Here is a 26,712-nt window from a genome sequence, read left to right as displayed (position 1 = left end):
GTATTTAAATCTGCACTACATTGAATACTGATCACATACTGTAATACTGTGTTCTCCTATGAAAGATCTTTTATATAACAATTTACATATATTTAACTATGTAAACCCAAGTCCACATTAGACATACTGTACCAGAATCACAGGGCTTTAACAAAAGTGCATTACTATTTTAATATGCAGCATAAATTAGCAGTGTACACAGTATTATAATGTAATGTATCGGGGCAGCCACACTGGAGACGTTTCTTTTACGGTTGATTCTATTTCGGAGTGGGAGAAGGGACCTTCTGACGTATCTAGGGGAGGAGACACGTGCGAACAGGGTACCCGAAAAGTTCGCTCGCCACGCTTCGGGCTCGGTGGCTCGCTCCGCTCCGCTTCGCTCGCCACCTGATTACTAAAGGTAATAGTTGGTGGCGTGGACAGTAGAGGAATTATGCCGCTGGCCTAGCCCCTCCCCCTTGTGTCGTAACTCCTCCCCCTTACGAAAAAGGTCCCTTAGCCCACTTGATTCTAGCATCTACCTTTCTTTTTACTGTGGAGGCAACGTGACATTGCCGCTCACCAGCGCTAGAGCTCTGGCAGGCTTGCTGTGAGTCACACACGGCCAGGATTGCTATGGTGACCGGATTGTTGACATGATGGCGCCGCCGTCACAGTGAGGACAAGCAGTTAGTAGAGGATGCCAGAGAACGCCCGGGTCACCGTGCGGTTTGGCCCATATGTGACCGGCAGCGGTATAGTGGAGCACCGGGTGTCCCGGCTGCAGGGGATGCGAGGTAATTGGAGAAGGCACTGCATGCATGTATTTCACCTGTCCATTCTTTGGATAGAGCTGTCACCATTATTTTATGCAGTGCACGCCTACAGCGTTATGGATGCAACGTCTTGGAAACTAAATAGAGGCTAGATTCCAGCTACTCAATAATTAGGACATGATTGATTGATGATTGATCCCTGTATGATTAAGCTGAACTCGGTGCTTAATTAGGCGAACTCTTGTTGATTGTGACCAGATGGGATGAAGATCTAAGGCAAACGTCTCTGCAGCCCAATGAAAGCTGCTCTTATCAACTTAAAGTCTAAAGGCTCATACACACTAGGCGATTTCTGCCTAAAAAAGAAACGATAAATGATATAAATGTCGTTAATCGTCTATTTTTAGGCTTATATCGTCCAGTGCGCATGGGGGTATTATTGATGAACGATGCGCGCTCCCGTACGTCGTTCAGCGATCCCCAAAATTGAGATGACATACAGCTCAACGAGTCAATGTCGGGCTGAGCTGCAAGTCCGGGAATGCAAGCGGTGAGGTCACTGATCGTTAACGTTGAAAGATAACGTTCAGGGTGTACACGCTATATTGTTCAATGATATCATCGTTCATCGCCGGCATTTAAGCATCGCCTAGTGCAGGCCTGTCCAAACTGCGGCCCTCCAGCTGTTGAAAAACTACACATCCCAGCATGCCCTGACACAGCTTTTGCATTCTCTGACCCCAAAAGTGTGTCAAGGCATGCTGGTATATGTAGTTTCACAACAGCTGGAGGGCCGCAGTTTGGACAGTCCTGGCCTAGTGTGTACCCGGCCTTAAACAGACTTTTAGGGGTCAGTCAATCAGATGCAAGTTTGCAAATGCGAACTTGCATCATAAAACTCACATGCATTGCGTGCCTGCCCGCACCTGTGCAGTGCTACATTAAATTAGAAATGGCAATCCACAGAACTCACAGCAAGGCCTCTCGACTTTTCTAAGTAACATGGCAGAAGTGCTTGAAAAAGTGGGGAAATCATCCTGGACCCCAAAATAGTGGCAACTGAGATAGCAGGACCATACAGGCTGTTAGTTGTCATGAGGAAAGCATTGGAGGTTCTTAACTACTTACTGTAACTGGCAAAGTTTTTTTTCCAAAAACCCTTCAGAAATTGCCATTTTTTTAATGATTGAATTAGATCAACAATATTTATTTCAAATTTATCCAAAACGGTTTTATATATAAAAAAAAAAGTTTAGCATTTGTAAAATATTGTTGTTGTTTTTGTGCCAAACATCATAACATTGCGATAATCACCATGGGACCTTCAGGACCATTGTGACTTTTATTTCTCCAGCAGCTGCAGCCACCAGGTACACACCTGGGTGTTAACTTACATTTCCTGGGCAGCTGCTCCTCTGTACAGCCGCCAGGTGGGTGTCCTGCCATCCAGGTATAGTCACACCCTCTCACATTCAGGCCAAATACGTTTTATGGTCCTGATATGCAAGATCTAGAGGGAAGAAGATGTGAGCACCGTCCTTCTGACAAGTATACCGAATGCACCCCACCGAATTCAGCTTTCTTTCCAAATAGGGATATCAGGCTTAAGTGAAGGTCATCCTAGGCACTCTTGGTTTTAGAACTAGAATTTCACCTATTGGTGCTCGCACACCAGGTGGAAACTCAACAATGCACCGGAGTGCAAGGTCCACTGTCCGCCCAGAAGGAAGTTAAGATAGGTAAGAACAAACAGATGCAGATAGGGGCGAAGAGGCACAAGGTTCAAACTGGTGGTATTCTTGTACTGCATCTCGCTCACAGGTCTCTGTAGGAAGATACGAAACAACAGAACCATGCAGGGCCTAACAAAAACTTAAGTGTGTACACCACAACATCAACCTACCACTGTGTGCAGTGCGACACAAACTTTGAAAGATAAACAATACTAACAAATGTGCCCTGCTCAGCACAATAACACAACACAATAACAACCAACTGTACTGTTTATATAAACACCTGCCTATTTACAACTGTTCCTTAATGCCTACAGTACATAGAGCAGACCATCCCATTTCTAACATTGATGTTACGATACTGAGAGGAGAATTTTAGATTAGGTGGGGGCCTAACAGCCCTTTGTGGGAAGAAAAAAGGTTACAACTAAGTGTGTGGATCTGGATCGCTCCTCCACACTAGGGATATAACCGGAGGCTGGGAGCCGCAAAGCTTGCCACATCTGCAACCAATTTTCCATTTGGCCTGTTACCCAGGCCGCTGCAAAGACACAAGATTTGTCACTGTGGTCCTACTGGTCACACCTAATTTATCAGGGTGAAACTAATTTAATTATAGATTGAGCTGATGCATTCCTGATATTGTGGTAGTCTGTTGTAGCCTATGATCTACACTTCACAAATGTAGTTCTGGCAAGGTTCCCCAGCAACCCTTCATTGGAAATGGCTCCTGTGCATGGCAGTCTCTGTGACCATGCATACAGAGCCAGTGAAAGATCTCTCTGCACCCTAGGCAAATCTTCAGGCTAGTGCCCCTTAACCTGCAATCCTCCCCCCATCCCCCCCAATACCGCCACCACCTCTTGGAGGGGAGATGCAAGTGGCCACTAGGTGGGCTGTGGTGAATTTAATTATTATACATATACAGAGAAAAGGGACAATACTCAAGGACTTTTAAAGTGATAAAGTATATTGTAAACAAAGTCACAAAATGTTGTGACATTGTTCACAATATACTTTCACTTTAAAGGTCCATTCTTTCTCCTTCGTCCTAGAGGATGCTGGGGACTCCAAAAGGACCATGGGGTATAGACGGGATCCGTAGGAGACATGGGCACTTTAAGACTTTAAATGGGTGTGAACTGGCTCCTCCCTCTATGCCCCTCCTCCAGAACTCAGTTAGATTCTGTGCCCAGAGAGACTGGACACACACTAGGGGAGCTCTCCTGAGTTTCTCTGGAAAATACTTTTTTTAGGTTTATTATTTTCAGGGAGCACTGCTGGCAACAGGCTCCCTGCTTCGTGGGACTGAGGGGAGAGAAGCAGACCTACTTCTGTGAGTTAAAGGCTCTGCTTCTTAGGCTACTGGACACCATTAGCTCCAGAGGGTCTGATCACTTGGTATAGCCTAGCTGCTCGTTCCCGGAGCCGCGCCGTCGTCCCCCTCACAGAGCCAGAAGAAAGAAGCCGGGTGAGTAACCGAAGTACAGAAGACTTCACTAAAGACCGCAGAAGACTTCAGTCAGAGGTACCGTGCAGCAGTCGCGCTGCGCGCCATTGCTCCCACACACCAGCGGCACTACTTGGGTGCAGGGAGCAGGGGGGGCGCCCTGGGCAGCAATAAGACCTCAAATCAGCCTGACAACAATACATACAGTGCATAGGCACTGTATACTAACCCCCGCCAGTATAAAAAATAGCGGGACATAAGCGCGCCATTACGGGGGCGGGGCTTGGTTCTCCCAGCTCTAATCAGCGCCATTTTATCTCGCCAGTGAGCTGCAGAGACGCTGGTCCTGGCCTCCTACACTTCTGTGACAAGTAACAGGGTGCTAAACGGGGGGTGGCACAGCAAATTTGGTGTTGATTATTATTAAAAGCGCTGTCAGGTCGGGGGCATTATTATATATATATATATATATATATATATATATATATATATGTGCTTTCAGACTGGGATAGGTGCTGGGTGTGAGCTGGCAAACTCCCTCTGTGTTTCTCTAATAGGCCTTATTGTGGGTCTGTCCCCTATAGCCCAGTGTGATAGTGGTGTCGGTACGAGTGAGTCGACATGTCTGAGGCTGAAGGCTCTTCCCAGGAGGAGGCTGGAGTAGAGACAGAACAGTGTGGGGGAGTGAATCTGTCGGCACTGCCGACTGCTGATTGGGTAAATATGTTGAGTGCCTTGAATGCAAATGTGGCTTTATTAAATAAGAGATTGGATAAATCTGAGTCTCAGAACCAATCATGGAGATAATCCATGGAAGATGCTTTATCCCAAATGCAGGCTCCCTCAGGGTCACAGAAACGGCCGTTTACCCAAATAGTAGACACTGATACCGACACGGATTCGGATTCCAGTGTCGACTATGGTGATACCAGGTTGAATCCTAAACTGGCTAAGAGCATTCAGTACATGATTGTGGCAATAAAAGAAGTGTTACATATCATGAAAGACCCTGCTGTTCCTGAGACAAGGGTCTGTATGTTTAAAGGAAAGAAACCTCCAGCAACGTTTCCTTCCTCTCATGAACTGAACAATCTTTTTGAAAAGACTTGGGAAGTTCCTGACAAAAAGTTGCTGATTCCCAAGAGAATTATTATGGCATACCCGTTTCCCTCTGAGGATAGGAAAAAGTGGGAGTCGACTCCCAACGTGGACAAGGCTCTAGCACGGCTGTCCAAGAAGGTGGCGCTTCTGTCCCCTGACACGGCGGCCCTAAAGGATCCTGCAGATCGTAAGCAGGAAACTACTTTGAAATCTATTTATGTCACTACGGGTACACTGCTCAGACCTGCAGTGGCATCAGCATGGGTGAGTAGTGCAATTGAAAAGTGGGCAGATAACTTATCATCTGATTGGACACACTGGATAGGGATAGCGTTCTTTTGACCCTGGGTCATATCAGGGACGCTGCAGTCTATCTAGGGGAGGCTGCGAGAGATATTGGCCTCTTGGGTTCAAGGGCCAATGCCATGGCAATCTCGGCTAGGAGACCATTATGGACTCATCAATGGAATGGTGATGCTGACTCTAAGAGGGCTATGGAGGCTCTGCCGTATAAAGGTGGTGTTTTGTTTGGTGAGGGCCTCGTAGACCTGGTATCTACAGCTACCGCGGGTAAGTCATCTTTTCTACCGTATGTCCCTGCACAACAAAAGAAGACGCTTCCTTATCAGATACAGTCCTTTCGGTCTAATAAATTCAAAAAAGGACGAGGGTCGTCCTTCCTTGCTGCTAGAGGTAGGGGAAGGGGTAAAAATTCGCCGGCTGGGGCAAGCTCCCAAGAGCAGAAGTCCTCCCCGGCAGCTGCCAAATCCACATGACGCTTGGGCTCCGCTGCTGGAGTCCGCACCGGTGGGGGCACGTCTTCAACTCTTCAATCAGGTCTGGGCTCGTTCGGCCCTGGATCCTTGGGTGCTAGAAATAGTGGTCCAAGGGTACAAACTGGAGTTTCAAGACGTGCCCCCTCACCGATTTTTCAAATCGGCCTTACCAGCCTCTCTTCCGGAATGGTAGTATGCGCTGCGATACAAAAGCTGTGTCTGCAGAAAGTTATTGTCACAGTCCCCCCGTCACAGCGGGGAGAAGGTTTTTATTCAAGCCTGTTCGTGGTCCCAAAACCGGATGGCTCGGTCAGACCGATTCTGAACCTAAAATCCCTCAATTTCTTTCTAAAACAATTCAAATTCAAGATGGAATCTCTCCGAGCAGTGATCTCCTGTCTGGAAGGGGGGGATTTTGTGGCGTCAGTCGACATAAAAGATGCCTACTTACATGTCCCAATATTTCGGGAAAGGGGGGATGTTCCTGCACAACCTATCAGAAAATGATGACAAATATTGTAAACCAGCAATCTGGAAGACAATTAGGGAAAGTATTTCCAGAAACAGATCATCCTGCTGGCGGTGCACCCCGAGGTAAAAAAACAGCTAAATATTAGGAAAATTTGTTCCTTGAAAGAAGTCAAGAAAACAAGAAGTAAACCTCTTTGTGGGGGCACTCTTATTAAATAGTCTAATTTATTTAAAACATAACGTTTATTAAGTCAAGTAAAAAATGTTATTTATAGCCTTTCTCAAACAAAAAAAGATTTTTAACCTCTAAATATGGGTCACCCTCAGGTGAAAATATATAGTATGATGTAAGGTTATATCAAAGAACTTTTTATTTAAATAATTTAATTATAAAATAAAATAAACAAGGTCAGAAAGTAATACTCCGACCATAACGGCATATTAATATTTCTAACTGGACGATCTACCTGTAGTTAGTAGTTGATATATCACTTCTATTGAGGGAAATAAACCAATAACAGTTTTTTAACCAGAGATTATTCCTAGATACTTCTAAATAGGAAAGGCACACATCAATTTAGTTTGTAGCTGATCACTGTCCCTGCTAAGAACAAAATATATCAGAGCAGGCCTTATGGATCAGAACCTTATTTTGTTGAAATCCTGGTACATATGCAAATGGTAATAAACTTTCTTTTGTGAGTGAGTGTCTTCCTGAATGAGGCAGAAAAACCATATACTCCACAATAATTATGACAATTTGTTTATGACCACAATAAAAAGTACAAGTAACAAGAAATTTTCTCTGTGAGTAATTATTTCCCCAAACATGGAAACGAAAAAGCTCTATACTCCGCAATAGTTAGAACATTTTGTTATATGAACCCAGTTTACCCAAAGGGATGATATGTCCCCTAATATTGTACCATCAAAAGCTTTATGATAATGTGCGGTTTAAAGGTTAAATGTTTCACTGTGTTTGTAGCAATTCTATAGTTATTAAGAATAGTGCAGTATATGGCATGTATAGGGCAGTATATGGTGTCAGCAAAAGAAACTCCTCCGCAATAATTAGAACACTCAGTTATATAAACTCAGATCTAGCGGGGGATGGTGTATCTCCTGATATTGTACTGTCAATAGATTTTAATAATATATAGTTTGAAAATTAGGTACTCCACTGTGCTTATAGCAATTACTGAGGAGAAAACGGTATGTAATCTCACCAGAAGAAAAAGAAAAAACTATTGTAACAATTTCTTATGTGGACTCAGATCTCCACTATACTTGCAACAGTTTTGTTATTTTTCGAGCAGTATGTGACATCAGCAACAGAAACAAAGTTACAAAGAAATGTCAAACTTCCTGTGAATGAAATCATAGACAGAAGAAGAATTATATCAGGTTAGCTGAGTCAACTTATTAAGACTGTAAGTATAACTACAATAGACATGGTGGAGAAGATTAATTAAATTGCCAACAAAGGATATTTTTGTGGATTAAAAAATCCTCAGCTATGGACAGAAAAAGAGCCCGTCCCGTGTGTCCGGTCAACTTCTGCTGCCTTCCCATGTGTGTACAAGTACACAGTAAATGGGAGGTGAGAGAGTTGGCCAGACGGCAACAGGCTGAAGAAAGAAAGAGGTGTTTCTTGCTGTCATCCGCTATAGCGTCCCGCAGCCCTGTTGATATTTAATCAGCGCAGGGCTGGGAGGTGCCGCCAAGCGGATGATGAGAGCGCACCGAAATACCTAGCGGGGAGAGAGAGTCCCCGTATGCAGCGGTAGCGGCTGACGTCTCCGTTAGTGCCGTAGTCCGGGCCCCTGTCACGTGTCTCGGGATTCCGGAAGTAGCGTCATGTGACGCTCAAAGACAAGTACTGAACGTACGTTTCACCCTGAAAACGGGCTTGTTCACCATCTGTCATGAAGGTGTTTTCCTTCATGGGCATTTAAATGTAAAAGAACCAATCACAGTAACCATAAGGAATGAGTGACATTCAGACTAGCCAATGGAGGAATAATTGCTAACGATAAACCACTGAGGCTAAGTAGCTTGACAAAAAAAGGAAAGAAAAGAAAAAATCTCTTAGTCACATTAACTAGTTATGTGAAGATTAATGGGAAGCTTATGCCAAATATATTAATTGAATAAATCATAATAACAGTCATAATTGAAACTAATTGATGAGGAATGCAAATTAAAAAAGAGGAAGAATTAGTTTTAAAGAAATAAAATATTACATGAAAATTTATTAAGAATTTAATAATAATGATGAAGTGCACATAATAATAATTAATATATGCAGGTATATGTGTAAAAAACAATAAACAACTGATCCCCAAAGAGAGGGATTTAAATATCGGCAATAATTATTATTTGACATTTGATTAAATAAATCATGTTAATGGTCATAATTGGAACTAATTAATGAGAAATATAAAGAAAAGAAAAGAAAAATTTGGTAAAGTATGAAATAATCATATCATACATGGAATTTTGTTTGTTGAAAAATATATAATGATAATAATGATAATTAAATTATACATATATACGTGTAAACATCAAGGGTAAACGGCTGATCACCAAAGAAAGGGATTTAAATATCAACACTGATTATAATTTAGCATTTAATGTGTATGTGTATATATGCACATACAGGATGATAAGTGAAGAGTAGAAAAATTATAATACATATGTGGGGGTTAGAAAAGTGAAGTAGGTAGCACAATCTGGGTACACGTATATAGATGTGCATATCCACTATGTAATATAGATGAGTTAACATAGTTTATTGAGTGGGAGAAAAAGAAGGGAAGGTATAAGAAAATAAGAAAATAATAGAGGATTCCAAAGATAATGGTCAGATTGTAAAGAGAAAAGGCACTATGAAAATTAAAGGGTAGATAACGCTATCTGATATGTATACATGAATGTGCCCATCCACTGTATACATAAAATGAGTTATTGTCATTAGCTGTGGGAAAGGATTTAAATAGGATGGTTTAATTAAGTTGTTAAAAAAGCACTGTAATTGATATTCTCATTGAGGCCCATGGGGGAGGTTATGCCCAGTCTAAAAATCCACTGGCTCTCCCGTCTAAGGAGCTCTTTCTGAAGATCTCCCCCTCTTATTCCTAATCTAATTTTCTCAAGTCCAAAAACTTGTAGACAGTCTGAGGAATTCCCATGAACATTTAAGAAATGTGTAGCCACAGTTGTTAACGGTTTTAATTTTTTCCGGTCAGCTTCTGCATTTCTTATTGTCCCGATATGTTCCAAGATGCGATGTTTAAGCATCCTGGAGGTCATTCCGACATAGCGGATATTGCATGTACATGTGATACAATATATCACATTTTTAGTCTTACAGTTGAAAAAATCTGTGATGTTATGTTCCATGCCGTATTTATCCTGTATGGTTAATTGGGAATGAATATATTTACAGGCTTTACAGGACCCACATGGGAAACTTCCTCGTACTGATGGTTGTCTAGGGGGTTTATCCTCAAAGTGGCTTTTCACTAATCTGTCTTTAAGATTTGGTGATCTTCTCCAACTCATGGAGACTCGTTCTTTTAGCGCCTTGTTCAGATCATTATCTAGATGTAATACAGGCCAGTGCTTTTGAATAATCTGTTGTATTTCACGCCACTCAGTGCAGAAGTTACCAACGAACCTCACTTCTGTGTCTTCCTTCTGTTTTGTTTTTTCTCGGAAAATCAGAGTTTCTCTATCTGTATGTTCCACCTCCCTTCTAGCTTGCTTTATCAATCTGTGACTATATCCCCTGTTTTTGAGTCTGCTCGTAAGTTCGATACTTTGTTCCTGAAAGATACGTTGGTCCGAGCAGTTTCTTTTGAGCCTTAAAAATTCACCCTTGGGGATGGTTTTCACAGTCGATGGAAAGTGGGAGCTAGATTGATGGAGCAAAGAGTTCGTGGCTGTTGGTTTTCGAAAAAGTTCTGTGGCAATATGGCCGCATTCTGTACGGTATATAGACAGGTCTAGGAAGGAGACCCTATCTTTATTGGTCACGTATGTGAACCTCAGATTAAGGTCGTTTTTATGTAGATCTTGGACGAAATCTTCAAAAGATTTCTCGTCTCCATCCCAGATGACCAGAATATCGTCTATATACCGTAGCCACATCAAAACTCTTTGTGTGTGATGGTCATTAAGATCAGAGAAAACTCTCTCGCGTTCCCACCACCCGAGAAAAAGATTCGCATACGTGGGGGCACATGCTGCCCCCATCGCCGTGCCCCTTGTTTGCACATAGAATCTGTTGTTGAATGTGAAGTAGTTGTTATGTAAGACAAAATGTAGGAGGTCAAGAAGAAAGAGATGGAAATCACTAGTCCCCTCTATGTCTAAAAAGTATTTGACTGCATTGATTCCTTTGGCATGATCAATTGAAGTATAGAGTGATTCCACATCCATACTTATCAAGAGTTGGGTATCCTCTAATCGAACATCATGTATCTTTTTCAAGACATCCGTCGTATCTTGAACATAAGAGGGTAAAGTAATCACATGATGTCTGAGATGGATGTCAATGAATGTGCTAGCTTGTACCAAAAGGCCTCCAATCCCAGAGACAATCGGCCTACCAGGGGGATGAACCAGGTTCTTATGCGTCTTTGGGAGGAGGTAAAATGTGGGTACATTTGGGTTTGTAACTTTTAGATACTCATATTCGGTTTTGGTAATAGTACTGTCTCTAAGTGCCTTCTCCGTCAATCTGGTATATAGGATTAGAAGATTATCAGTGGGATTAAAGATGGATCTCTTATAGCAATCTGTGTCATTTAATTGCCTCATAGCTTCTTCAATATAGAGCTGCTTATCCCAGATCACTATATTGCCACCTTTATCAGATGGTTTAACAACCACATCTTCCCATGACTCAATTTCAGTAATAGCTGTCCTTTCTCTATAGTTCAGATTGCGTCGGCTGGGTCCTCTCCGTTTCTGATGTAGGCTATCAAAGTCTCGAGATACTAAACGCATAAAGACCTTGACCTCTGGACATATATTGTCCTGTGGGAAGAAATTGCTTCTTTTTTTGCATATAGGTCTATTCCTAGGTGTTTCTTCATGGGTTTCCAGATCGTCCTGGAGTTCTTCCAACATCCTAATCGCCCTCCTGTCGTCTTCCGATGTTATCTCCCATTGTCCAGCGCTATCCAGTACCGAGCTTACTGGTTGGCTCGTTTGTATTCCCTGATGTTCTCCTATTACTGGGACATCAGGACTGGTTTTATTTGCAAAAAACTTTTTTAGAAGCAGTTTTCTCCCAAACAGATTGAGGTCCTTCTCCCATTGGAAGCGATCAAATTTCTTTGTGGGTGCAAAAGTGAGGCCTTTGGATAGGACCTTTCTGTGATCATCAGTAATGGTGTGTTTTGATAAATTGATAATAGTGAGACTCATCTCTTCTCCTAGTACTTCCTCCGATTCCGTATTGGATAATGGGATGGAGGTGGGGAATCCCATCTTCGCTCTCCTCTTCCTCTTCCTACCGCCCCTCCTCGGCTTCCTTTTGGACGTCCTCTTTTGGGTCTCTGATTCTCTAAAAAAGAAGAGGAGGAGGAAGGATGTTGCACTTGATAGTTGTTAGTTCCGTCTCTGTTGTGGGGATAAGTCTCCCCTAAATCCTCATCAGTCCCTGATGAATCTATCTCCGTCGATGAGGGGTACCCTTGTAGATGTTGTGATCGTTCCACCTGAAGATTTTGCCTGAGGAGAAATCCTGTTTGTCACGTTGGAATTTTGATTTCTTCCGTTCTGTGATTACCTCCTCATATTCTTGTAAGGCTTTTTTCTCTAATTCAAATCTCGTTTGGAAGGAAAGGTCGTTCTCAAATACTTCCAATTTTTTACCTATGTTATCTATTTCTTTGCCTACTTCCTCTAGAATTAAATTATTGTGCTTGATCAGTATCAACAGCAAATCATTATAGCATTTCAGTAGACAGTTTTCCCAATCTCGTTTCAAAGTTTCACTAGCAAGTGGATAGGTCGGGAAAACCTTTGGACGTAAGCCTCGTGGAACTATCTTGTGCTTCTGATAGTTTTCTAGACTTATTAGGTCCCAATTAACCCTTGTTTGCCTTTGTCTTAACAATTTCAGTTTATGCATATCATCGTTCCAGCCAGTGGACGCAGTGGTAGATGTGGTAGGATCCGAAAAAATACCTCCAAGATCCTCAGTCCTTCGTTTATTTATTAGCTCATTCCTTAGACTAAAACTTGACACTCTATACTTCAATTGATCATGCCAAAGGAATCAATGCAGTCAAATACTTTTTAGACATAGAGGGGACTAGTGATTTCCATCTCTTTCTTCTTGACCTCCTACATTTTGTCTTACATAACAACTACTTCACATTCAACAACAGATTCTATGTGCAAACAAGGGGCACGGCGATGGGGGCAGCATGTGCCCCCACGTATGCAAATCTTTTTCTCGGATGGTGGGAACGCGAGAGAGTTTTCTCTGATCTTAATGACCATCACACACAAAGAGTTTTGATGTGGCTACGGTATATAGACGATATTCTGGTCATCTGGGATGGAGACGAGAAATCTTTTGAAGATTTCGTCCAAGATCTACATAAAAACGACCTTAATCTGAGGTTCACATACGTGACCAATAAAGATAGGGTCTCCTTCCTAGACCTGTCTATATACCGTACAGAATGCGGCCATATTGCCACAGAACTTTTTCGAAAACCAACAGCCACGAACTCTTTGCTCCATCAATCTAGCTCCCACTTTCCATCGACTGTGAAAACCATAACCAAGGGTGAATTTTTAAGGCTCAAAAGAAACTGCTCGGACCAACGTATCTTTCAGGAACAAAGTATCGAACTTACGAGCTGACTCAAAAACAGGGGATATAGTCACAGATTGATAAAGCAAGCTAGAAGGGAGGTGGAACATACAGATAGAGAAACTCTGATTTTCCGAGAAAAAACAAAACAGAAGGAAGACACAGAAGTGAGGTTCGTTGGTAACTTCTGCACTGAGTGGCGTGAAATACAACAGATTATTCAAAAGCACTGGCCTGTATTACATCTAGATAATGATCTGAACAAGGCGCTAAAAGAACGAGTCTCCATGAGTTGGAGAAGATCACCAAATCTTAAAGACAGATTAGTGAAAAGCCACTTTGAGGATAAACCCCCTAGACAACCATCAGTACGAGGAAGTTTCCCATGTGGGTCCTGTAAAGCCTGTAAATATATTCATTCCCAAATAACCATACAGGATAAATATGGCATGGAACATAACATCACGGATTTTTTCAACTGTAAGACTAAAAATGTGATATATTGTATCACATGTACATGCAATATCCGCTATGTCGGAATGACCTCCAGGATGTTTAAACATCGCATCTTGGAACATATCGGGACAATAAGAAATGCAGAAGCTGACCGGAAAAAATTCAAACCGTTAACAACTGTGGCTAGACATTTCTTAAATGTTCATGGGAATTCCTCAGACTGTCTACAAGTTTTTGGACTTGAGAAAGCACAATAATTTAATTCTAGAGGAAGTAGGCAAAGAAATAGATAACATAGGTAAAAAATTGGAAGTATTTGAGAACGACCTTTCCTTCCAAACGAGATTTGAATTAGAGAAAAAAGCCTTACAAGAATATGAGGAGGTAATCACAGAACGGAAGAAATCAAAATTCCAACGTGACAAACAGGATTTCTCCTCAGGCAAAATCTTCAGGTGGAACAGACCACCGAGGAGGGAAAGATCACAACATCTACAAGGGTACCCCTCATCGACGGAGATAGATTCATCAGGGACTGATGAGGATTTAGGGGAGACTTATCCCCACTACAGAGACGGAACTAACAACTATCAAGTGCAACATCCTTCCTCCTCCTCTTCTTTTTTAGAGAATCAGAGACCCAAAAGAGGACGTCCAAAAGGAAGCCGAGGAGGGGCGGTAGGAAGAGGAAGAGGAGAGCGAAGATGGGATTCCCCACCTCCATCCCATTATCCAATACGGAATCGGAGGAAGTACTAGGAGAAGAGATGAGTCTCACTATTATCAATTTATCAAAACACACCATTACTGATGATCACAGAAAGGTCCTATCCAAAGGCCTCACTTTTGCACCCACAAAGAAATTTGATCGCTTCCAATGGGAGAAGGACCTCAATCTGTTTGGGAGAAAACTGCTTCTAAAAAAGTTTTTTGCAAATAAAACCAGTCCTGATGTCCCAGTAATAGGAGAACATCAGGGAATACAAACGAGCCAACCAGTAAGCTCGGTACTGGATAGCGCTGGACAATGGGAGATAACATCGGAAGACGACAGGAGGGCGATTAGGATGTTGGAAGAACTCCAGGACGATCTGGAAACCCATGAAGAAACACCTAGGAATAGACCTATATGCAAAAAAAGAAGCAATTTCTTCCCACAGGACAATATATGTCCAGAGGTCAAGGTCTTTATGCGTTTAGTATCTCGAGACTTTGATAGCCTACATCAGAAACGGAGAGGACCCAGCCGACGCAATCTGAACTATAGAGAAAGGACAGCTATTACTGAAATTGAGTCATGGGAAGATGTGGTTGTTAAACCATCTGATAAAGGTGGCAATATAGTGACCTGGGATAAGCAGCTCTATATTGAAGAAGCTATGAGGCAATTAAATGACACAGATTGCTATAAGAGATCCATCTTTAATCCCACTGATAATCTTCTAATCCTATATACCAGATTGACGGAGAAGGCACTTAGAGACAGTACTATTACCAAAACCGAATATGAGTATCTAAAAGTTACAAACCCGAATGTACCCACATTTTACCTCCTCCCAAAGACGCATAAGAACCTGGTTCATCCCCCTGGTAGGCCGATTGTCTCTGGGATTGGAGGCCTTTTGGTACAAGCTAGCACATTCATTGACATCCATCTCAGACATCATGTGATTACTTTACCCTCTTATGTTCAAGATACGACGGATGTCTTGAAAAAGATACATGATGTTCGATTAGAGGATACCCAACTCTTGATAAGTATGGATGTGGAATCACTCTATACTTCAATTGATCATGCCAAAGGAATCAATGCAGTCAAATACTTTTTAGACATAGAGGGGACTAGTGATTTCCATCTCTTTCTTCTTGACCTCCTACATTTTGTCTTACATAACAACTACTTCACATTCAACAACAGATTCTATGTGCAAACAAGGGGCACGGCGATGGGGGCAGCATGTGCCCCCACGTATGCGAATCTTTTTCTCGGGTGGTGGGAACGCGAGAGAGTTTTCTCTGATCTTAATGACCATCACACACAAAGAGTTTTGATGTGGCTACGGTATATAGACGATATTCTGGTCATCTGGGATGGAGACGAGAAATCTTTTGAAGATTTCGTCCAAGATCTACATAAAAACGACCTTAATCTGAGGTTCACATACGTGACCAATAAAGATAGGGTCTCCTTCCTAGACCTGTCTGTATACCGTACAGAATGCGGCCATATTGCCACAGAACTTTTTCGAAAACCAACAGCCACGAACTCTTTGCTCCATCAATCTAGCTCCCACTTTCCATCGACTGTGAAAACCATCCCCAAGGGTGAATTTTTAAGGCTCAAAAGAAACTGCTCGGACCAACGTATCTTTCAGGAACAAAGTATCGAACTTACGAGCAGACTCAAAAACAGGGGATATAGTCACAGATTGATAAAGCAAGCTAGAAGGGAGGTGGAACATACAGATAGAGAAACTCTGATTTTCCGAGAAAAAACAAAACAGAAGGAAGACACAGAAGTGAGGTTCGTTGGTAACTTCTGCACTGAGTGGCGTGAAATACAACAGATTATTCAAAAGCACTGGCCTGTATTACATCTAGATAATGATCTGAACAAGGCGCTAAAAGAACGAGTCTCCATGAGTTGGAGAAGATCACCAAATCTTAAAGACAGATTAGTGAAAAGCCACTTTGAGGATAAACCCCCTAGACAACCATCAGTACGAGGAAGTTTCCCATGTGGGTCCTGTAAAGCCTGTAAATATATTCATTCCCAATTAACCATACAGGATAAATACGGCATGGAACATAACATCACAGATTTTTTCAACTGTAAGACTAAAAATGTGATATATTGTATCACATGTACATGCAATATCCGCTATGTCGGAATGACCTCCAGGATGCTTAAACATCGCATCTTGGAACATATCGGGACAATAAGAAATGCAGAAGCTGACCGGAAAAAATTAAAACCGTTAACAACTGTGGCTACACATTTCTTAAATGTTCATGGGAATTCCTCAGACTGTCTACAAGTTTTTGGACTTGAGAAAATTAGATTAGGAATAAGAGGGGGAGATCTTCAGAAAGAGCTCCTTAGACGGGAGAGCCAGTGGATTTTTAGACTGGGCTCAACCTCCCCCATGGGCCTCAATGAGAATATCAATTACAGTGCTTTTTTAACAACTTAATTAAACCATCCTATTTAAATCCTTTCCCACAGCTAATGACAATAACTCATTTTATGTATACAGTGGATGGGCACATTCATGTATACATATCAGATAGCGTTATCTACCCTTTAATTTTCATAGTGCCTTTTCTCTTTACAATCTGACCATTATCTTTGGAATCCTCTATTATTTTCTTATTTTCTTATACCTTCCCTTCTATTTCTCCCACTCAATAAACTATGTTAACTCATCTATATTACATAGTGGATATGCACATCTATATACGTGTACCCAGATTGTGCTACCTACTTCACTTTTCTAACCCCCACATATGTATTATAATTTTTCTACTCTTCACTTATCATCCTGTATGTGCATATATACACATACACATTAAATGCTAAATTATAATCAGTGTTGATATTTAAATCCCTTTCTTTGGTGATCAGCCGTTTACCCTTGATGTTTACACGTATATATGTATAATTTAATTATCATTATTATCATTATATATTTTTCAACAAACAAAATTCCATGTATGATATGATTATTTCATACTTTACCAAATTTTTCTTTTCTTTTCTTTATATTTCTCATTAATTAGTTCCAATTATGACCATTAACATGATTTATTTAATCAAATGTCAAATCATAATTATTGCCAATATTTAAATCCCTCTCTTTGGGGATCAGTTGTTTATTGTTTTTTACACATATACCTGCATATATTAATTATTATTATGTGCACTTCATCATTATTATTAAATTCTTAATACATTTTCATGTAATATTTTATTTCTTTAAAACTAATTCTTCCTCTTTTTTTAATTTGCATTCCTCATCAATTAGTTTCAATTATGACTGTTATTATGATTTATTCAATTAATATATTTGGCATAAGCTTCCCATAAATCTTCACATAACTAGTTAATGTGACTGAGATTTTTTCTTTTCTTTCCTTTTTTTGTCAAGCTACTTAGCCTCAGTGGTTTATCGTTAGCAATTATTCCTCCATTGGCTAGTCTGAATGTCACTCATTCCTTATGGTTACTGTGATTGGTTCTTTTACATTTAAATGCCCATGAAGGAAAACACCTTCATGACAGATGGTGAACAAGCCCGTTTTCAGGGTGAAACGTACGTTCAGTACTTGTCTTTGAGCGTCACATGACGCTACTTCCGGAATCCCGAGACACGTGACAGGGGCCCGGACTACGGCACTAACGGAGACGTCAGCCGCTACCGCTGCATACGGGGACTCTCTCTCCCCGCTAGATATTTCGGTGCGCTCTCATCATCCGCTTGGCGGCACCTCCCAGCCCTGCGCTGATTAAATATCAACAGGGCTGCGGGAAGCTATAGCGGATGACAGCAAGAAACACCTCTTTCTTTCTTCAGCCTGTTGCCGTCTGGCCAACTCTCTCACCTCCCATTTACTGTGTACTTGTACACACATGGGAAGGCAGCAGAAGTTGACCGGACACACGGGACAGGCTCTTTTTCTGTCCATAGCTGAGGATTTTTTAATCCACAAAAAATATCCTTTGTTGGCAATTTAATTAATCTTCTCCACCATGTCTATTGTAGTTATACTTACAGTCTTAATAAGTTGACTCAGCTAACCTGATATAATTCTTCTTCTGTCTATGATTTCATTCACAGGAAGTTTGACATTTCTTTGTAACTTTGTTTCTGTTGCTGATGTCACATACTGCTCGAAAAATAACAAAACTGTTGCAAGTATAGTGGAGATCTGAGTCCACATAAGAAATTGTTACAATAGTTTTTTCTTTTTCTTCTGGTGAGATTACATACCGTTTTCTCCTCAGTAATTGCTATAAGCACAGTGGAGTACCTAATTTTCAAACTATATATTATTAAAATCTATTGACAGTACAATATCAGGAGATACACCATCCCCCGCTAGATCTGAGTTTATATAACTGAGTGTTCTAATTATTGCGGAGGAGTTTCTTTTGCTGACACCATATACTGCCCTATACATGCCATATACTGCACTATTCTTAATAACTATAGAATTGCTACAAACACAGTGAAACATTTAACCTTTAAACCGCACATTATCATAAAGCTTTTGATGGTACAATATTAGGGGACATATCATCCCTTTGGGTAAACTGGGTTCATATAACAAAATGTTCTAACTATTGCGGAGTACAGAGCTTTTTCGTTTCTATGTTTGGGGAAATAATTACTCACAGAGAAAATTTATTGTTACTTGTACTTTTTATTGTGGTCATAAACAAATTGTCATAATTATTGTGGAGTATATGGTTTTTCTGCCTCATTCAGGAAGACACTCACTCACAAAAGAAAGTTTATTACCATTTGCATATGTACCAGGATTTCAACAAAATAAGGTTCTGATCCATAAGGCCTGCTCTGATATATTTTGTTCTTAGCAGGGACAGTGATCAGCTACAAACTAAATTGATGTGTGCCTTTCCTATTTAGAAGTATCTAGGAATAATCTCTGGTTAAAAAACTGTTATTGGTTTATTTCCCTCAATAAAAGTGATATATCAACTACTAACTACAGGTAGATCGTCCAGTTAGAAATATTAATATGCCGTTATGGTCGGATTATTACTTTCTGACCTTGTTTATTTTATTTTATAATTAAATTATTTAAATAAAAAGTTCTTTGATATAACCTTACATCATACTATATATTTTCACCTGAGGGTGACCCATATTTAGAGGTCAAAAATCTTTTTTGTTTGAGAAAGGCTATAAATAACATTTTTTACTTGACTTAATAAACGTTATGTTTTAAATAAATTAGACTATTTAATAAGAGTGCCCCCACAAAGAGGTTTACTTCTTGTTTTCTTGACTTCTTTCAAGGAACAAATTTTCCTAATATGTCCCAATATTTCCTCCACATCAGGCTTGCCTGAGGTTTGCTGTTCAGGATTGTCATTACCAATTTCAGACGTTGCCGTTTGGTCTTTCCACGCCTCCGAGGATTTTCACCAAGGTAATGGCGGAAATTATGGTGCTCCTGCGCAAGCAGGGTGTCACAATTATCCCGTACTTGGACGATCTCCTGATAAAGGCGAGATCAAAGGAGCAGTTACTAAGAAACGTTGCGCTCTCCCTGACAGTCCTGCAACAACATGGTTGGCTCCTAAATTTGCCAAAGTCACAGTTGGTTCCGAAAACGCGGCTGTCATTCTTGGGCATGATCCTAGACACGGAACTGCAGAGAGTCTTTCTCCCAGTAGAAAATGCTCTGGAAATCCAGTACATGGTCAAGGAGATTCTGAAACCGGCAAGAGTGTTGATTCATCAATTCACGCGGGTGCTGGGGAAGATGGTGGCAGCATACGAAGCCAGTCCATTTGGCAGGTTCCATGCCAGGGTGTTTCAGTGAGACCTGTTGGACAAGTGGTCCGGGTCTCACCTGCACATGCACCGGAAAATAAGCCAATCTTCCAGTATCTCTCCTGTGGTGGCTCCGAAGTTCTTACCTCCTAGAGGGACACAGGTTCGGGATCCAGGATTGGGTTCTGGTGACCACGGATGCAAGTCTCCGAGGCTGGGGGGCAGTCACACAGGGGGAAAATTTCCAGGGAAAATGGTCAAGCCAGGAAGCTTGTCTGCACATAAACATTCTGAAATTAAGAGCCATCTACAACGGCCTTCTACAAGCGGAACATCTTCGCGGTCTGCCCGTCCTGATTCAGTCGGACAACATAACAGCAGTGGCGTGCATAAACCGCCAGGGTGGAACAAAGAGCAGAGCGGCGAAGGCAGAGGCCACAAAAGTTCTCCGCTGGGCGGAAAAACATGCAAGCGCTCTGTCAGCGGTCTTCATTCCGGGCGTGGACAACTGGGAAGCAGACTTCCTCACCAGACACGATCTTCATCCAGGAGAGTGGGGTCTGCATCAAGAGGTCTTTGCAGAAGTGACAAGTCATTGGGGAATTCCTCAAATAGACATGATGGCGTCTCGACTCAACAAGAAGCTTCAGAGATATTGTTCCAGGTCGAGGGACCCTCAAGCCTGTGCAGTAGACACCCTGGTAACACCGTGGGTGTTTCAGTCGGTATATGTGTTCCCTCCACTTCCACTCATTCCAAAGGTGATAAGGATCATAAGAAGAACTAGGGTTCAGGCGGTACTCATTATTCCAGATTGGCCACGGAGGGCCTGGTATCCGGATCTTCAGGAATTACTCATAGGAGATCCCTGGCCTTTTCCTCTAAGAGAGGACCTATTACAGCAACGGCCGTGCATGTTCCAAGACTTACCGCGGTTGCGTTTGACGGCGTGGTGGTTGAACGCCAAATCCTAGCTCGGAAGGGTATTCCCGGTGAAGTCATCCCCACTCTGCTTAAGGCTAGAAAGGAGATAACGGCAAAGCATTATCACCGTATTTGGAGAAAATATGTGTCTTGGTGTGAATCCAAGAAGGCTCCAACGGATGAATTTCAGCTGGGTCGTTTTCTCCATTTTTTGCAAGCAGGTGTGGATGCGGGCCTAAAGTTAGGCTCCATTAAAGTGCAGATTTCAGCCTTATCGATTTTCTTTCGAAAAGAATTGGCCGCCCTTCCAGAGGTTCAGACTTTCGTGAAGGGAGTGCTGCACATCCAACCTCCATTTGTGCCCCCGGTGGCACCATGGGACCTTAACGTGGTGTTGCAGTTTCTTATGTCACACTGGTTTGAACCTTTACGAAAGGTTGAGTTAAAATTTCTCACTTGGAAAGTGGTCATGCTTTTGGCCTTGGCGTCCGCAAGGCGGGTGTCGGAGTTAGCGGCTTTGTCTCACAAGAGCCCCTATTTGATCTTTCATGAGGATAGAGCGGAATTGAGAACTCGTCAACAATTTCTGCCAAAGGTGGTTTCTTCGTTTCACATAAACCAACCTATTGCGGTGCCTGTGGCTACTGAAGCCTTGGCTGTTTCAAAGTCTCTCGATGTGGTCAGAGCTTTGAAAATTTATGTAGCCAGAATGGCTCGTATTAGCAAAACAGAAGCTCTGTTCATCCTGTATGCTCCCAACAAAATTGGGGCTCCTGCTTCTAAGCAGACTATTGCGCGCTGGATCTGTGATACGATTCTGCATGCTCATTCTACGGCAGGATTGCCGTTACCGGATTCGGTGAAGGCCCACTCTACCAGAAAGGTGGGTTCATCTTGGGCGGCTGCCCGAGGAATCTCGGCGGTTCAACTTTGCCGAGCAGCTACTTGGTCGGGTTCAAACACCTTTGCTAAGTTCTACAAGTTTGATACCCTGGCTGATGAGGACCTCATGTTTGCTTAATCGGTGCTGCAGAGTCATCCGCACTCTCCCGCCTGGTCTGGAGCTTTGGTATAAACCCCATGGTCCTTTTGGAGTCCCCAGCATCCTCTAGGACGAAGGAGAAAATAGGATTTTAATACCTACCGGTAAATCCTTTTCTCTTAGTCCATAGAGGATGCTGGGCGCCCGTCCCAGTACGGCCTCTATCTGCAGTACTTGTTCATAGTTATTGCTTTTGTAACACAAAGGTTGTGTTTTTGGTTTCGATCAGCCTGTTGCTGATTTTTTGGTTCATGCTGTTAACTGGTTTTAGTTCAATGCCATGTTGTACGGTGTGTTGTGGTGTGAGCTGGTATGTATCTCACCCTTGGTTAACAAAAATCCTTTTCCTCGAAATGTCCGTCTCCCTGGGCACATTTCCTATAACTGAGGTCTGGAGGAGGGGCATAGAGGGAGGAGCCAGTTCACAACCATTTAAAGTTTAAAAGTGCCCATGTCTCCTGTGGATCCCGTCTATACCCCATGGTCCTTTTGGAGTCCCCAGCATCCTCTACGGACTAAGAGAAAAGGATTTACCGGTAGGTATTAAAATCCTATTTCATGTATACACGCTAGCCAGCATGTTAGGAATCGTATAGAACACTGAGGCCAATTTTATATATATATATATATATATATATATATATATATATATATGCCGGTGGTCAGAATACTGACAGCAGCATTCCGACCACCATAATTAGCAACCGTGTGAGTGCTGTGTACAGTAGGGTTGGTTGTGTAATAGTGTTTGGTATATCTGTAAGGGGCATTATGTGTATAAATGCCATAATAATGTGTGGCATATGTGTAAGGGGCGCTGTGTGTGTCATTACGTGTATAAGGGCATTAATAATGTGAAGTATATGTGTAAGGGACATTATGTGTATTAGGGCATTAATAAAGGTTGGCATAATGTGTAAGGTGCATTATGTTTATAAGGACACTAAGGGGTATATGCAATTCACGGCGAATCGCTGCAATTTTTCGCCGTTTTTTAATTCGACTCAATTCGCCAGGTGAATTCCGGCAGGTGGCTGCCGAATTCACCATATTCAATGAAAAACGGATTCGCCAGAACCGCGGGCGAAAATCGGCCGATTTGGCGGATTTTGCCGCAATTTGAAAAAACGGGAAAAAACGGGAAAAATACGGGGGGAAAAATGGCGTGGGGTCCCCCCTCCAAAGCATAACCAGCCTCGGGCTCTTCGAGCTGGTCCTGGTTCTAAAAATGCGGGGAAAAATTGGGCAGGGATCCCCCGTATTTTTAAAACCAGCACCGGGCTCTGCGCCTGGTGCTGGTGCCAAAAATACGGGGGACAAAAAGAGTAGGGGTCCCCCGTATTTTTAACACCAGCATCGGGCTCCACTAGCTGGACAGATAATGCCACAGCCGGGGGTCACTTTTATGCCGTGCCCTGCGGCCGTGGCATTAAATATCCAACTAGTCACCCCTGGCCGGGGTACCCTGGGGGAGTGGGGACCCCTTCAATCAAGGGGTCCCCCCCCAGCCACCCAAGGGCCAGGGGTGAAGCCCGAGGCTGTCCCCCCCCATCCAATGGGCTGCGGATGGGGGGGCTGATAGCCTTTTGTGATAATAAAAAGATATTGTTTTTTCCAGTAGTACTACAAGTCCCAGCAAGCCTCCCCTGCAAGCTGGTACTTGGAGAACCACAAGTACCAGCATGCGGGAGAAAAACGGGCCCGCTGGTACCTGTAGTGCTACTGGGGAAAAAATACCCAAATAAAAACAGTACACACACACCTTGATAGTAAAACTTTATTACACACTACCGACACACACATACTTACCCATGTTGACACGCCGACTGCCACGGTCTCCGACGATCCGAGGTACCTGTGAAAAAATTATACTCACCTTCCAGCGTCCAGAGGTAAATCCAGGTCCAGAGATAATCCACGTACTTGGCAAAAAAAAAAAACGAACACCGATCCACCGGACTAAGAAAGGGGTCCCATGCTTTCACATCAGACCCCTTTCTCCCGAATCCCGGGACATCACGTGACTCCTGTCACTGAAGTCCCTTCAGCCAATCAGGAAGCGCTACTTCCGTGGCGCTCACCTGATTGGCTGTGCGCTGTCTGTGCTGTGACAGCGCATCGCAAAGCCGCTCCATTAGTTTCAATGGTGGGAACTTTGCAGGTAGCGGTGGGGTTAACCCGCGGTCAGCCGCTGACCGGCGGGTGACCTCACCGCTAGCCGCTAAGTTCCCACCATTGAATATAATGGACGGGGCTGTGCGATGCGCTGTCTGCTCAGACGCGCAGAGCCAATCAGATGAGCGCAACGAAGTTGCGCTTCCTGATTGGCTTTAGAGACCTTTCAGTGACAGCTGTCACTGACAGGTCTCTCTGCATTCGGGGTAAGGGGTCTCATGTGTCAGCATGGGACCCCTTTCAGTCCGTTTGGTCGGGTATTTGCGGTTTGTTTTTTTCTACAAGTTCGTGGATTTATCTCTGGACCCTGGTTGAGGTGAGTATATTGATCTTTTATTTTCAGGTACCCCTGGATTCTACATGGAGAAGAGGACCGATGTCGGCGTGTGAACATAGGTAAGTATGTGTGTGTCGACGTATGAAATAAAGTTTTACTGTCGACGGTGTGTGTGTCCTGTTTTTATTTGGGTATTTTTTTTCCAGTAGTACTACAGGTATCAGCGGGCCCGTTTTTCTCCCGCATGCTGGTATTTGTGGTTCTCCAAGTACCAGCTTGCGGGGGAGGCTTGCTGGGACTTGTAGTACTGCTGGAAAAAACAATATTCTTTTCATTATCACAAAAGGCTATCAGCCCCCCCATCCGCAGCCCATTGGATGGGGGGGGACAGCCTCGGGCTTCACCCCTGGCCCTTGGGTGGCTGGGGGGGGGGACCCCTTGATTGAAGGGGTCCCCACTCCCCCAGGGTACCCCGGCCAGGGGTGACTAGTTGGATATTTAATGCCACGACCGCAGGGCACGGCATAAAAGTGACCCCCGGCTGTGGCATTATCTGTCCAGCTAGTGGAGCCCGATGCTGGTGTTAAAAATATGGGGGACCCCTACTCTTTTTGTCCCCCGTATTTTTGGCACCAGCACCAGGCGCAGAGCCCGGTGCTGGTTTTAAAAATACGGGGGATCCCTGTCAATTTTTCCCCCGCATTTTTAGAACCAGGAACAGCTCGAAGAGCCCGAGGCTGGTTATGCTTTGGAGGGGGGACCCCACGCCATTTTTTTTAAGGATTTTACCGTTCCAGCAATAAAAAATAAAAATAAAAATATTTAAAAAATATATATAAATAATATTTGTGCCTCCCAAAAAAAAAAATAGTACCTAATCCCTTCTAATATAAATAGATATGCTATTCCTAAAAAAAAAAAAACACCAAAAAAAACATGTTTAAATTTTTTTTTATTGTTTTCACCCTCCAAAGTGTGGCGGATTGAAAATGACGAATTTGCTGTCTAAAAGCACTGCTGTCGAATTTCCAAACTTGAATTGAATATGCTTTGGTCGAATTGCAGCACTTGTATCATTGCAGAAAAGTCGAATTTGCAAAAATTCGAATTTCAAAAAGTCGAATTTTGAAAGTCCGTTTTTTGGTCGGAAAGCACTGAATTGCATAGGCAAATTTTTTTTTTTGGTCGAAAATGACCCGAAATTCGACAATTTCGGGAATTCGACCGCAATTGCATATACCCCTAATACTGTGTGTTGTATGTGTAAGGGGCATTACTGTGGTATTTTGTGTATAAAGGCATTACTAATGTGTGGCATTATGTGTATAAGGTGCTCTACTGTGTTTATGTAACGTATAGCAAGGGCACTACTGTGTGGTCTAATGCGAATAAAGAGCAATATGGTGTGGTGTAATGTAAATAAGGAGCAATTCAGTGTGATGTAATGTGAATAAGGGGCACTACTGTAAGGAGTAATGTATATAAAGTGGTGCTACTGTGTGATGTAATGTGAATAAGGCACATTATCGCATGATATAATGTGAATAAAGTTGCACTACTGTGTGGCGTAATTTGAATTGGGGGTACTATTATTGTGTGGCCATGCCCCTTGCCAGCAAGAAAACGCGCTTTTTTGGCTGTGTGCCGAATGTGCTCACTGTTCCTATTTAAAATATAGGGGGTAGGAGAACCAAAATGAGGACTGCTATGGGTGAGGGGTGATGGTGCTGGGAAAGGGGTGCAGGGTCAGAGGCGGAACTAGTGGCAGTGCTAGGGGTCACCAGCTAAAATCTTGCCTAGGGCATCATATTGGTTAGGGCCAGCTCTGCGTGTCAGTACGGAGGAAGCGGTGAGACACTATGTGGTTCAGCCTGGTAGCGGCAGCTGCACCTGATTAGACCCGCAGCAGCAGTCAGCGCAGAGTACAAGCAGGAGGCCGTATATAGAGACATTCTTCAGTTTTTCGGTAGAAGAAAATTCAGTGGCGCCTCTAGGCAGCTGCCTAAAGGTAGACCTGGCCCTAAACACATGTGCAGCAGCCCTGGCACCAGACTTAGCACATCACAGAGAGACCCTGTCCCCGCCTTTGCCAGGTGATACATACACCCAATGTGATCATATTCTGCAAAGTGATCTTGGGCGCTAATATTGCGCACAGATCGCATTGCAAATGCGATCATTGATCAA

At 42.8% G+C, this 26,712-nt stretch overlaps 1 protein-coding gene across 1 annotated transcript in view; it reads left to right on the top strand.

The window, feature by feature from the left end:
• The first annotated feature begins 519 nt into the window (after positions 1–519).
• The window catches only part of C3H10orf53 (chromosome 3 C10orf53 homolog), a 78,939-nt gene continuing 52,746 nt past the window's right edge, over positions 520–26,712 (top strand). Inside the window, exon 1 of the mRNA XM_063963455.1 lies at positions 520–779. Coding sequence (XP_063819525.1) covers positions 683–779 — 97 coding nt within the window. The 5' untranslated portion in view covers positions 520–682. The remainder of the gene's footprint in view (positions 780–26,712) is intronic.

The sequence above is a fragment of the Pseudophryne corroboree genome, chromosome 3, assembly GCF_028390025.1.
Source record: "Pseudophryne corroboree isolate aPseCor3 chromosome 3, aPseCor3.hap2, whole genome shotgun sequence".
Taxonomy (NCBI): Eukaryota; Metazoa; Chordata; class Amphibia; order Anura; family Myobatrachidae; genus Pseudophryne; species Pseudophryne corroboree.
Note: the sequence above shows the minus strand (reverse complement) of the source record. Positions and strands in the feature narration are given on the sequence as shown.